General features: G+C 34.0%; 1 protein-coding gene across 13 annotated transcripts in view; it reads right to left on the minus strand.

The window, feature by feature from the left end:
• The window catches only part of LOC108702272 (titin), a 197,731-nt gene that overhangs the window by 91,040 nt on the left and 92,845 nt on the right, over window positions 1-13,846 (minus strand). For 8 of the 13 annotated variants that reach the window (XM_041578271.1, XM_041578274.1, XM_041578272.1 and 5 more), the window contains 20 exons: window positions 13,043-13,114; window positions 12,202-12,264; window positions 11,922-12,002; window positions 10,764-10,814; window positions 9,456-9,851; window positions 8,679-8,954; window positions 8,243-8,518; window positions 7,997-8,136; window positions 7,319-7,445; window positions 6,963-7,226; window positions 6,550-6,816; window positions 5,270-5,533; window positions 5,040-5,179; window positions 4,826-4,952; window positions 4,331-4,597; window positions 3,977-4,243; window positions 3,437-3,703; window positions 3,211-3,350; window positions 2,860-2,986; window positions 1,214-1,356 (listed from right to left, as the gene is read on the minus strand). In XM_041578271.1, coding sequence (XP_041434205.1) covers window positions 1,214-1,356; window positions 2,860-2,986; window positions 3,211-3,350; window positions 3,437-3,703; window positions 3,977-4,243; window positions 4,331-4,597; window positions 4,826-4,952; window positions 5,040-5,179; window positions 5,270-5,533; window positions 6,550-6,816; window positions 6,963-7,226; window positions 7,319-7,445; window positions 7,997-8,136; window positions 8,243-8,518; window positions 8,679-8,954; window positions 9,456-9,851; window positions 10,764-10,814; window positions 11,922-12,002; window positions 12,202-12,264; window positions 13,043-13,114 — 3,755 coding nt within the window. The remainder of the gene's footprint in view (window positions 1-1,213; window positions 1,357-2,859; window positions 2,987-3,210; window positions 3,351-3,436; window positions 3,704-3,976; window positions 4,244-4,330; window positions 4,598-4,825; window positions 4,953-5,039; window positions 5,180-5,269; window positions 5,534-6,549; window positions 6,817-6,962; window positions 7,227-7,318; window positions 7,446-7,996; window positions 8,137-8,242; window positions 8,519-8,678; window positions 8,955-9,455; window positions 9,852-10,763; window positions 10,815-11,921; window positions 12,003-12,201; window positions 12,265-13,042; window positions 13,115-13,846) is intronic. The other 5 variants (XM_041578273.1, XM_041578269.1, XM_041578268.1 and 2 more) reach the window with 2 other exon arrangements.

The following is a 13,846-nucleotide window of genomic DNA, read 5'->3' on the forward strand; positions in this document are numbered from 1 at the left end:
TTATTAACTGTTAAGGCTATCCCAAAGCACCAAACCAGCAGCTGTTTGCAACAACCAATTTGTTGCTGTGCGTTTCAAAATGTAATGCAATGTATCTACATATCTGCAATGTGTGGAAAAGTTTAGGAAAAGAACAGCTGATGAGCATTTGACAGTTTTGCTGACTGTAAAAACACCCCCTGTTAGAATCAGTTGTTTTTTTTCTTCATGTAATGGCTAATACATAGGCATTTCTGTTGTTATATAGACCTGTATATATATATATATATATATATATATATATATATATATATATATATATATATATATATTTATATATATTTATATTTATATATATGCACACTGTAAATGTAAAAGGTCATTTTATAAGATTTTTATAAAATATAAAAGGTCATTTTACAAGATTTGTATGCCATAGAATCAATGTACAAATGTATTTATTATAAATAGATTCAGATACTGAGTAAATCACTTGTATTTCAGTTATTTTGAAGGAATTTCACTTTAGAAGGGATTACCGCTAACTATATTTATTCTAATATATACATATATACATATATATAATATAAAATAATGTTCTCATTGTTACATTTCCCACTAAATGCTTTCATATTAAGCACATGTGGTAAGACAACTCCACTCACTGGTACATATCTTGAAATGTATATGGAGCACTTGAAGCAGGGTTAAAAATAGCAAGCAAGACACGTCATTATAGGATACATCTCTGGCTGCAAAGCTTTGCTATCAGTTTCCTCAAATGGAATTTTAAGTTTGCTAATCCCCATATATGCACAACCCTTTACTACAATTATCTTAAGGAAAGACTAACTGAGAGAGGAATTTTTGGAACTCCATTTAGGTTGCATTTAATAATTGTACAAAAAGTTTTTGTATCTTAATTTATCTTTGGCATAGTTATTCACAGTTTAAAGCTAGTTCTGATATATGTTTGTTGTTTTGTATTTTAAAAGAGAAAAATGAAACTTCTGAATACAAATTAAAATAAACTTCTGAATAAACTTTGAACTCAGCTTGTAGGCTTATTTCTGGCAGTTAATGCAAAAAAGAAGGCGGCATTTTAACTCAAAATCCAAAAACAATGGGAAATTTTCCATGTTCCAGTATATACACTGTTCTGTGTTTATATCTTTATATGATACTAGGTTTAGTGATCTTTCAGTTGTGCTTGAGACATCAATATTTTACATACCTTGTCACTGGGCTCCAATTTTTGATCTTGCAGGAACCATTCCACAGGAATTTCCTCATATGAGAGCTCACACTCAAAGGTAGCCGATTCTCCAGCTGTTACCGAAACATCCTTCAGGGGCCTAAGCAGGCCTATTAGGCGGGCTTTTCCAGTAAAAGAAGACATTATCCATTAATTTCTTCCTCCAAGGAATTGTGTCCCCTCACCCTCTAATCTTCATTGTGGCTTCCCTTAAGGGTGCAGTAGTTTGCACTGAAACTATTTAAGGTGCCTCACTGAGACTAGTCCCATGGGAGTGAAAAAGGGGCATGGCCTCCTCCAATTTGCATATGGTGTTTCCTTACATTGACCAGTCAGCAGTATAATGCTACAGCATCTGTTCCACCTCCAATCACACACAGACCTCATTCTACATATGGTATATGCTTTCTAAAATAGCAGAGCTTCTATTGGACATGGACAGCTGACAACCTATTATGCTATCTGTTGCTGTCAATCAATCTTTTGGCACTTACCAAAAAAGAAACCACAATGTTCTATCAACAGGTTACTTAGCTGCCAACACAGCAAGTCTTTTCTTTCATAACAGCCTGTTGCACAACCATTCATTACACATGTGGATTTTGAATGTAATCAAAAGCAAAAATACATAAAGGAAAATGCCAAACGAGTCAATGAAATACCAGTGATGAATCTACAATTGTAAATTTATGTTTAGAAAAAAACACCTTATACAGAGGCTGACTACGTTGCACCAATATATCTGCATTACTAGTTACTAATAACGCAATTTATTACTATATATGTTTTTTTGGAGCTATTTTTTATGAAACAAATAAGGTTTCAACAAATGGATAATGGTGACTTTCCCACAGGGAAAGTTACTCAAAATAGTTGAGTAAGTTACTCAAGGAAGTTACTCAAAATAGTTACTCTCCATGGTCATTAAAGGGTGACATGCAAACTGAGATAGCTGGACCTTTCAGGACAAACAAGTGTGCCTGTTATAATATTCAGTTTTTAGTAAATTGACTTGCAGTCTATACTAGTCACTAGCCACATACCTCTTATGTTACTGATAAAATTCAATACGTTTGTTTCCCAGCAGACCTCTTTCATACTTCACTGAAGTTCTAAGAGTTGTCTGTTGGACCCCCAATAACTGTTTCAATAACTGTTACACAAACACTAATAAAAATTTGCCAGTTAGGTATTTGATAATTTACAAATGCAGCGAAAAGTGTAATTTTCTGCATTAATCAGCATTTCTACCCTCAATGCAGTGTTTTCCCATAAATGCAGCAGGATTGCTGGTATACACTAGGTAGTATCCATCACAACTTGGATGTGATGTACAAATATGGGTGCCAATTAGTACGAACAATATCAACATTGTGATTGCCGAACTTCTGACACACCACTTCATGCTGCATCAAGAATTACTACCAGGTCCAGGCTGGCAACAGTTCAGAATTCCCTCGTGTGTACGTGTACATTTTTGAAGTGGCACATTGTTTCTGCATGCAAGTTGCTAGGAGATTGAATGACTAAAACAAGTCATATCTGTCCCACCTTCAAGCGCAGAATAAATTGATGAGGCTTTTGAGTTTAGGTTTGCCAGAAAATTGCCACAAAAAATGGTTTACCTTTAACTTTTAGGTGCGCACTTGATTTAGCATTTGCTGCTTGGAAGTCAACTCCTCCTGCTTGATCCATGCGTACATTGTAAAGTATGAGGAAATGCTTCTTTCCTTCTTCCTTAACTTCATAATCCTTAAAAATGAATTGTTATTTTATTAGCGTTTGCTTATTATTATTGTCATGAATTATAATATAATTATTATTATTGGTCAATAAGTGAAATTACACCATAGAGAATGCATTCATTACAAAATAATATATGGAATGTTAAAGGCACAAAGTGGTATTGGAATTGCACCACCTACTATTATGATAACCAGGTTATTTTTATTCACAGTGGGAAAGGGAATTCTTACTGGAGAAGAATGCAGGGTGTCTCCTTTAAGTTTCCACGTGGCATGAACTTCTTCTTCAGATACCTCAGTTTCAAAGCGGGCAGTTTCTGTCTCCACAACCTCAACACTATATAGAGGTCGGACAACTTTAATGTCACGTTCTTAAAAAAGTAAAAAAGTAAGATATAAGTACATGATAGTTTAAAACACAAATACATGTTTTATGGTGTTTTGATTAAATGTTTACCTTCAATGTTTAGTTTTGCCATGGTTTTATCAGTTCCACAATCACAAGTGTATTCGCCTAAGTCTTTCTTGGAAGTCTTCTTGATAACTAAGATGCGCTTCTTGCCATCAGTTTTAATGGTGACATTCTTTGATGGAATAATTTCCTGGCCATCTTTGAGCCATTTCACAGGTGCTTTGGTTTTACTGATTTCACACTGCAGAATGACTTCATCTTTCTCTACAGCTGTGTAATCCTGGAGTTTACTTGTAAAGTAGGGATCTCCCTCTGCAAGTACATGTTTTTCACTTTAGAATATTAAGATGATATTCTACCATAGCATAATTGCATACAACAGATTATATAAGTATAGGGGGGTTTAAAGTTGCTTATTTCACCATTATTCTTCAATTTTACAATAAGCCAAAAAAGGGCAGATTTATACATTTTATATTTATTCCCAACATTTTTATATGTTTGTTAACTTTTTCCTGATTGTCAAGAACATTTACTGGCAGTCAGGAAAGTGTTTGATGAATTAAAAAAATGCATTCTACTTACCGAGCACAGTTAGTTGTGCAGTGCAGGCTTTTCCCATAGCTTCCACTTTAATCAGTGAAGTGTCATCCAGAGAAACATCTTTAAATTTAATAGTGTGGCACGTCCCATCATCGTGCATTGACACAACTTTGCTAGGATGCAATCTCTGGTCATTTTTATACCAGCTAACCTGAATGTTGTCATGTGATAGCTTTATGGTAAACTCTGCTGTTTTTTGTTCTTTAACAGTCGCATCTTTAGGTGGTGCAACAAACTCAAGACGGATGCCTTTGTGAGAAAAAACAAAATTAGTTTTGAAAACAATTTTACATGGCTGTTGGACAGTTGAATAAGTTTATTTTGGCAGTCACATACCTTCAATGATTAGTTTTGCACTTGTTCTCTTGTCTTCTGCTTCAAGCATGTACTTGGCTTCATCGTCAAAGGCAACTGATTTTATCACAAGTGCATGTCTTGTGCCTTCAGCAACAATCTCATGCTTATTATCTGCCTGGATTTCCTGGGTTCCTTTCAGCCAACGGAAAGTTTTAGGCAGTCTTGATACCTCACATTCAAATCTTGCTTCATCCTTTTCATAGACCTTGATGTCACTTAGTGGAGTGGTGAAGATGAGCGGAAGTTCTAAAAAAAAATAAATGTTTTTGCACTTTAGGTATACATTTATTTTGTACAGAACTTAACACAGTTAGACAGTAAGAAGCACCAACATTTTTTAAACCGGAGAACATGGGGGAAATGAGCTGAAAAGTGGTGACTGATTTGAAACAGAGCATACTACATTTTGTACACTCCCTCATTTGTAGAACCCAACAAAATGCTAAGTGCATAATCATTAGAATATATTCATACCTTTCACTTTCAGATTTGCTTGGTTTTGGGCATTTGCCGCCTGGAAGGAAATCTCTCCAGTCATGTCCAGTTTGCAATTATATAGTATAAGGACATGCTTTTTCCCATCCTCTATGATTTCACAGTCCTGTTTTTCATATAAAAGACATTCATTGAGGCAACAAATAGTTACATGGTAACATTGGGATTTTGGTTCAGAGCCTAGGCTACTTACAGTTGATGGGGATAATGTTTCTCCTTTTAGTTTCCATTGAGCATGAACATCAGGTTCTGAGATTTCAACTTCAAAGCGTGCTGTCTCACCTTCAAACACCTCCACTCTGTACAAGGGGCGTTCCACTTTAATCACACGAGCTAAAAGTTAGAAACACAACTATGGATTACATCCTTTGCCCAATTACAGTTGGAATTTGTTTCAGTGCTCTTTGTAAGGCAGGAACTCACCTTCAATGTTCACAACAGACTTTGTCTTATCCGTTCCACAATCACATTCATAATCTCCTCTATCCTTATCTTCAACTTTCTTAATTGTTAAAATTCTGCGTTTGCCATCAGTCTTCATAGATACAGTTTTTGAAGCCTTAAGTTCTTGGCCATTTCTGAACCATTTCACTGGTACGTCTTTGCTAAGCTCACACTCAAGAGTGACATCATCTTTCTCCACTGCAGTGTAGTCTTGTAATTTTACAGCAAAGTAAGGATCAGCCTCTGTAAATAGATTGATGCAATTTAGATCATGTTTGGATGTAATCAGCACATTTGGTGTATGCACCGCCTTTAGGAAAATTTAGTCATATATTTGTGTTTGTTTATATTTGGTGAACACACAGCAAGAAAGACATGACAAGAAATACAGGGTGGAGTTTTGTTTTAAAATTGAGAAAAGGTATATTAGGCAGAGTTCAGAATGGTAAAGAGAGTTATTCAAGAGGAAATTTCAGAGCAAATACTATACTAAAGTCAGAGTCTAGCATTTCGTTGTGATGCAGCCATTATTAACTGTGCAGCAGCTGAGCATGAAGATGAGAAAATGAGTGATTATGAAAACACTGAAAGCAAAAATTTAACTGAAAAAAGCAGTTTGGTAGAGATTTTGGGGGCAAGTAAAAGCATTTTTACAACCTGGAAGCTATGGGATTATGATCTTTATACATAATTAGTAAATCTAGCTGAGTCAGCACAACTGGATATTTAGCAAATGCACCTTAGCATATGTGAATCAGGCTAAACCTATTTTAATGCACTGCAATATTAAAAAGTAACACATAGCGACATCATTAGCACAAGAACACAAGAGATAAGCAAAATGTTTCATGGGCTTTGAAGCATTTTTTGCATTATTTCTCATAATAGGCTCAGTTCCACTTTGCAAAAGACTGGCAGATGGTCACAAACATCTTAAGAAAGTTAACAGAGTTCTGAAGAAGAGAAGAGTCTTCGAAAGATACATGAGCTTTAGGGTAAAAAAGTAGATAGAAGTAAAAGACCCAGAGTGTTAGCGAGGAGAATAAAGAAAGATTTGCCTAAAATTATAAGAAACAATGGAATGTTGAAAGCTGTGTTTCAAAGATGCAAAAAAGAAAAGAGCAAAGGAAGTTTTGGCTTAACACAGAAAGCCAAGAATGGGATGTAATTAAAATATAAGTAAAACTTTAGATAATCTTAGTAGAATGGAAAATGAAGAAGGTTAAGAAAGTGAACTGTATGTCCCACACAGATCATACCTAAGACATTTAGATTTGCTGTTGTATTTAAGCATTTGACTTCTGCTTTAATCTGAGAGATGTCATCTAAAGTTGCTTCTCTGATTTCAAGCTTATGTTTCTTGCCATCTTCTGAGATGAGAACTGTTCTACTTGTGTGAAGTTTCTTGTCATTTCTGTACCAGGTAACAGGCATATTTTCATGGGAAAGTTCAAAATCAAAGTGAGCCGTCTCTCCTTCTTTTACAGTCTGATCTTTGAGTGGTGAAATAAACTTAAGTCTTACACCTGCAATAAAGGCATCTAATTAACATCCTACGCAGAGAGTTATTAAGTTGGCCTTGATAATATAGGAAAGCTATTCTTTGGCTAATTTCCTTGTATTCTGATGAGATCTATTTTTCTATACCTATCTCTACTTATGAACAACTTGCCTTCAACTGTAAGTTTTGCTGTAGACTTTTTGCTTTCAACCTCTGCAGTGTATCTTCCTTCATCATCAAAAGAAGAGTCATTAATGACAAGAATGTGCTTCTTTCCATCAGCAATAATGTCAAATGTGTCCCCGGCCTTGATAATATCTGAACCTTTGGACCATATGACATTTGCTTCACGTGTCAGAGCACATTCAAACCTAGCTTGACGCTTTTCTGGAACAGTAACATCTTTTAGTGGCATGGCGAAGTCCAGCTCTATTTCTGAAGATAGAATTTAAATTTGTATGTTTTAAATATTGGGTTAGAAGTATGCACTGGCCATATTTTGGAAAGTAATATGTGATGCAACTTACCTTTTACTGTAAAGATGGCTGTTGTTATAGCATTTAGAGCTTGGTAAAGAATTTCTCCAGCTTGGTCTACCTTGACTTTGTGTAGAGTAAGAAAGTGTTTTCCTCCCTCTGCTTTAATTTCACATGTCTAGGAAATAATATTTAGCAGTCAGTACTTAAAAAATTATACCACCTTTAAACTCATTCACTAAGTCATAGTAACATAAGCACCATGGTATTTCTTAGTTTTCTAAGGCTTCTAATTTACAGATCAAGAACAAATTTACAGAACTCGAAAAAACTCTTGACTCTCAAGTTTGTTACTCAAAAACTTGAATTATTTGAGTGAAAACCAGTGTTAAACATCCCACAATTCCTGAAGGTTAAAAACATCTTTAAATGGTTAAAGGGACAGCTGCCATTAACGTTTACATGAATTCGACAGGTTTTATATGGTGTATTTTTGGGTTCAGACTTTTAGCAGCTTAATAATAAATGTCAAAAATTTTGAATTATGCAGTTGCTAATTGGCACTCATGTTGTTACTAAATAATAATTGTTGTAAAGAATGCTGTTTCAGCCCTAATGAGTGATCTTGCAACAACCATACTGTGGCTAAAACAATATTTGACATGAGGTTAGTAAAAGCTTGGGCTCAATCACTACCCTAATGGCTGGACATAAGACTATTCCACTTACTGGGGATGGTCTTAAAATCTCTCCATTCAACTTCCATTCCCCAGGAATGTCTTCCTCAGATATTTCACAGTCAAATGATGCACTCTCCTTCTCATAGATCTCAACATCTTTCACTGGTTTCAGCAAATCAACTTCACGCTCTGAAACAGAAAATACCATTTTCATTTTGCACAGCAGTTATCACATTAGGTGTCTATATTAATCATCTGAAAAACAAGAAAGTATAAAATCATGCTTGTGCTGTACCTCCAAGGGTGAGCTTTGCAGTGACTCGTTTTCCTTCAACTTCAACAGCATATTCTCCAACATCATTGGGATTTGCATTTTTAATGACTAAAAATATATGATTTCCATCTTTTAAAAGCTCTGTCTTGTCATTTGGCTCTAGAGGAATCTCCTCATCTCCTTTAAACCATTTGATATTTGGTGTATCCTTAACAATATCTGCAGAAAATGTAGCAGTAGCTTTGGGCTTCACGTGTTGATCTCGAAGTGGCTTGATCAACCAGTCACGTATTATCTCTGAAGAGGAAAAACAGCAACTTTTAAAAAAAATTATTTTGACTATGTATGGTTAGCCTTTATGTAGCTTATATACTGCTAGCATCTTTTTATAAGCATCAGCTTTGTTCAAGGGGATTATTCCTTTATGAAACAGGAACATGCTGTTACTATTACATACCTATTACTTTAACACTGGAATCACATTTGATATTGGCACTTTCCACTGTGCAAGTATATACTCCGGCATCAGGATCATCAGCAGCCATAATGGTAAGCGTGCGCTGTAGGCCAATAATATTAATAGCATATTTTCCTGGCTCTTCAGTAAGTGTCTTCCCATTCTTAGTCCAGACAACATCTCTGTCTTTGTTAAGTTCACAGCTCAAATATAATGGTTGGCCTTTGATCACAGTAACCTCTTCATCTAGTGTTTTCACAAAACGAGCTGGTAATTCTGTTTGGGGAATCCAACAAACACTCTTTATTCCTCTGACTTAGTAATAATAATAGTGAATAAGAATATTACTTCACTGTAATTAGCCATTTATGCATTAAGAAATAATAACGTCACATAGTTTTATATATATCTATATATATATCTATATATCTATATATATATATCTATATATAGATATATATATATACTGTATATATACAAACAAAATAACTTAAAAGTAACCTATAATAGTTTTAGCCTTTGTGAGAGACTGTGCAAGATACAAATAATGAGGCAGACAATATTGCATTGGAAGAGGAGAGGAAAGTATCTCTACTAGTTAACCTACTAAATATTTCTGGTACTGGAAACATTTGTGAAACCTCTGAGGCGATTAAAAAATCAGTTATGTTAGCTACAGGTAATAGTCTTCTCTGCATTAGCCCTCTCCTTCACCCTGGTCTGAAAATATAAGGTCTATAGAGCCATGCTTGCATGTTATTTTTAGACGTAAATTACCTTCAACAATTAGTTTGGCGGTTGATGTTTTTTCTTTGTTTCCCAGCTTAGCTACACAAGTATACTCTCCAGTGTCTGAAAGCTGCACGTCAATGATATGTAGTTTTCTGTCTTTGCCATCTGAAATAATCTTGTGCTTAGGGCTTTCTCTCAGATTGTTGCCATCTTTCATCCAGGTGGTTATAGCAGTGGATGGTGAAATAAGGCAATCAAATATTGCAGAAGAACCAACAGACTCAGCTTCTTGCAATACAATGTCCTGTAGCTCTCTCACAAACTTCAAGGGAACAGCCTTCAGTTGAAAGGTAAAAGCTGGCTCATCTGGAGGTTTATCACCTCCACTGCCTGGACGTAGTCTCCTTTTATCTCCATCTAATGGTGAAGGTGTCTTTTTGCCTAAAATTAAAATGTAAAGATTAAACAATTTTCCATGTTCTCTCCATCCATGTTTTTCTGATGGATGAAATAGCAGTATTATTGCAGTGTTCCAAAATGTATTATTAACATATATAACACATAATTTAATAGGATAGGATAGGATATATCTCTTAAACTGCAGTCCCACCAAAAAAAAATAAACATGCAAGTATCATATGATTATCTTTCCATGCATATTTTCCAGGTGATACTTAATATTAAAACATCAATGAATACCTTGAATATACTAAAATTTAAACTGGTGAAATCTGAAAGATGATTTGTAAAGGTTTGTTTGTAAACTCCTCATTTTGTTTTTGTTTCCTTGGATTTTATATGATATGTTAATACTCTGTGTAGTTTAGGTATATGATAATAAGTTCATGTAAAGCAGACAAATATATTGTATTTCCCTCATAGTTTAAAGCAAATATCTCACTAAAACTGTGTAATAACAATAGTCAGACATAATGGTCATCTTGATTATAATTTTAGGGGGTTATTTATCAAGGTATTTACAGTATCTCAGTATTTCTAATATCCAACTTCGAACAACTCAGAATTCCCGAATAAATCTTATTTATGAAGAAAAAAGCCCAAAAAAATAGGAAGGGGCAAAACTCCGCAAAAAGTACGATTTTTTTTGAGTTTTGGGAGTTTTTTGAGCAGAAATCATCGGATATAATTACGGACATCAGCGCATTTCTGAGTTATTCGGACTTTAATAAATCTCAAAAAATTCATAGTTTTTTTTTTGCTCCGAAAACTATGAATTATTCGAGGTTTGGATATTCGAAACTTAATAAATAACCCCCTTAAATTGTCATATTAAAAACAAATCTATAATGAAAATACAATTTAACATTTCTACATGCAAAGTGCACTTCTCACCTTTGATTGGGCTTTTACCCTTTGCAGCATCCTCTTTTGGTGCCTTAGTGTCTAAAGTGAAATCAAATATTAGTAACTGTGTTTAAATATAGTACAATTCATGATGTGCTTTTAAATACTTTTATTTTTACATAAGGGGTAACAAAACATTTGGCACACCCTTTATTTGTTTTAATTGAAAGTTATTTTTTTTGTCTAATTCTTTCTGTGCCTTTAAGAGGAGTCTTTTTTGCTACTTTTTTTTGAAAAATCTACAACATGTTTTTCCTTTTTCTGTTCCTTTTCTGCTAATGTGAATATTTTTTTAAAAGTTTTTTTATCTGCAATAACACCATCTGCCATTTGTGTAATGTATGTTTTTTTTTTTAGCTTTATCTTCTGGATAGACTTTATCCTTAGAAGTAACATGCAGTTTTGTTCTAGGATTTTCAGCATCCCTTACATCTTTTTCTACATTAATCTGAACTTTTAATTTGTCCTCCCTTTTTTGTTCTTCTTGAACAATATCTGTTTTTTCTAGGTGCACATACTGCACCTCCTCTTCTGGTGCAATAGTGATTGTTGTCTCTATAGCACTTTCTCTGGTGGGTGTTATTTCACTCTCCATGGTTGTTCTGGCAAGTTTTTCCTATGGCACTTCAGTTACTGGTTTCTCTTCTGAAATTCTCCTTTTTTCTTCTGGGAAAGTCTGTTGGGAAATACCCTTTCCCTTCTCTTGACTTTCCGTTTGTACCTCTTGATTCAGCTTAACTGTGGTGCTAGACTTATCAAGCAATTTATTGACATCAGATTTATACTCTGGAACTAGTTTTTTTGGTCTTAGTGAAGGATGCCTTCACTTGTATTTCCACAGTTTCCTCATTCTTAATTTTTTTTATCAAGCAATTCCTGAACAACAATGCCATACAATATCATGTTTGTCAAACACCATTTTCAAGTGAATGCTTGTCTGGTACCAAATACAGTATACTGTAGACCTACAGTTACAAATATGGAGTCTATCATCTGGAAACGTGTTATCTATTTATAACAGTTCTTATATTAATTTGCTCAGAAGCAATATGAGCACCCACTTGTTCAATGTTGATAAACCTTGTTACGTGTTGTTTAACCTTTACAATTAATCGATAGCTTGCACTAAGCATAACAACATCATACCTGCTTTCTTTCCAACAACTGGAGTTGTGACAGGAGCTGAAACTGCAGCTGCTTCCTCCTTTGATTTTGGTGATGGGGCAGCTGTAATATGGGATATAGTAAAAGAAATGACACAAGGTAATTGCACACTTGCAGAGTCAGACCTACAATATCCTTTATAACTCATATAACCTATTCTATAAGGCTGTGTCTATAAAAGCTAAAACTTCCCATATTATGTAACAGGTTATCTATTATTTTACATGGTACTGAGACCCAAACACTCTGTACATCAGCCTACCTTCTCTGGGTGATGATTTTGCTTCAGCTGCAGGCACTGGAGAAGGCTTTGCTGCGACAGTTGCTATTGGAATTTTAAACATAATATGATAAGTTAATGCATATCAAAAGTCACATCTACGCAGTTGTGTTTTAGCACCAATCTCCTGAAAATAAAGATAATTAGTATTAAATTATTGTAAAGATATGTTTTCCACACAAAGAAAATGAACACAAGAACATAAATGAGACATATATTTTAAGAAAGAAGTTTTAGAGCGTTTTGCAAATAACAATTCAAGCATTTTAGATTAAGATGCTTTTGGTGCAATCGAGATGGGATATTTCAAAGCAGTTAAGACACAGGAAGCCTGAATGGGGTGTCTCTTGAATAAGCTGCTAAAGAGACATATTATACTGTATGCACATAAAACACACATAAGAAGAATCTCTCTTCTTTATCCCAGTTTTTGCATCAGTAAACTTTGCAGAAATGTTTATACCTTTAGCAGGTTCTGCTACTGGTTTTGGTTCTTCTTTTTTCAACACAAATGGTATGATCTCTAGCTCTTTCTTTTTGGCAACTTCTGGCACTTAAAAACAGTATCCAGATTAAGAAGGACTAAGAATTTATGAGATACACAAAGCAAATTTCTGGAAGAAGTAAATATTTCTGAAACTATCCTATTTTACTATGCTTGCTGTTATGATGAGTTAAAAGTAGCAAAGAATATGCTAAAAGTTTAAAGAAACAGTAACATACAATGAAACATTAACAAAAAGAAGAAATTAACACCAAATATGCTTTTATACAGACAAGCCTAGCTACTCACTGCCAGCATAAAATATTGTATGTAAATTACCTGCTGGCTTTTTAACCTTCTCAACTTCTTTTTCTGCAGGAGGTTCTTCAGCTTCCTTCTTGGGTTTTAAAACTTAAAGAAAAAGATTCTTCTTTTACCCTTTAGTTTTTTTTTAACTACTCAATACAGAATAAGAGCTTACACACAGGTTGGACAAATTACACACTGTATGAAAGTCAAAGGAAGAATATTTTAAGAACAAAAGAAAAATATGTACACTATTCATATATATCTAGTTTTGTCTTCCCTTTTCCCTTAAAGGAGAATTGAACCTGTAATAAAAAAAAAAACCCTCTCCCCTAGGGGGAGGTTTTTTTTTTTATTACAGGTTGAATTCTCCTTTAAATAATAAGTAAGTATGAGTATTTATTTTCCTTAAGGTTGCTTTTGTTTTCAGAAAAAAAAGGTTAGCAAATGTGAATACTGCTCGAAAAATACTAGAAATGTTTCAGGAATCCCAATTTGAACTTTCATTTATTTTGGATAGACATCTATTTTCAGTATAGTTTAGTTTAGTATAGTATAGTTAGTATAAACAATAAGCTCAAATTGAACTCACTCAATTAATAGAAGCTAAAACCTTGCTTTTATCAAACATTCATGGTAATATATATATATATATATATATATATATATATATATATATATATATATATATATGTATATATATATATATATATATATACTGTACATTTCGAAGACTATATATATATATCTATATCTATATATATATACATATATATATATAGATATAGATATAGATATATATATAGAGTCTTCAAAATGGCCCAGCACTCCAAAATT

Source organism: Xenopus laevis, chromosome 9_10S (genome assembly GCF_017654675.1).
Source record: "Xenopus laevis strain J_2021 chromosome 9_10S, Xenopus_laevis_v10.1, whole genome shotgun sequence".
Lineage (NCBI taxonomy): Eukaryota > Metazoa > Chordata > Amphibia > Anura > Pipidae > Xenopus > Xenopus laevis.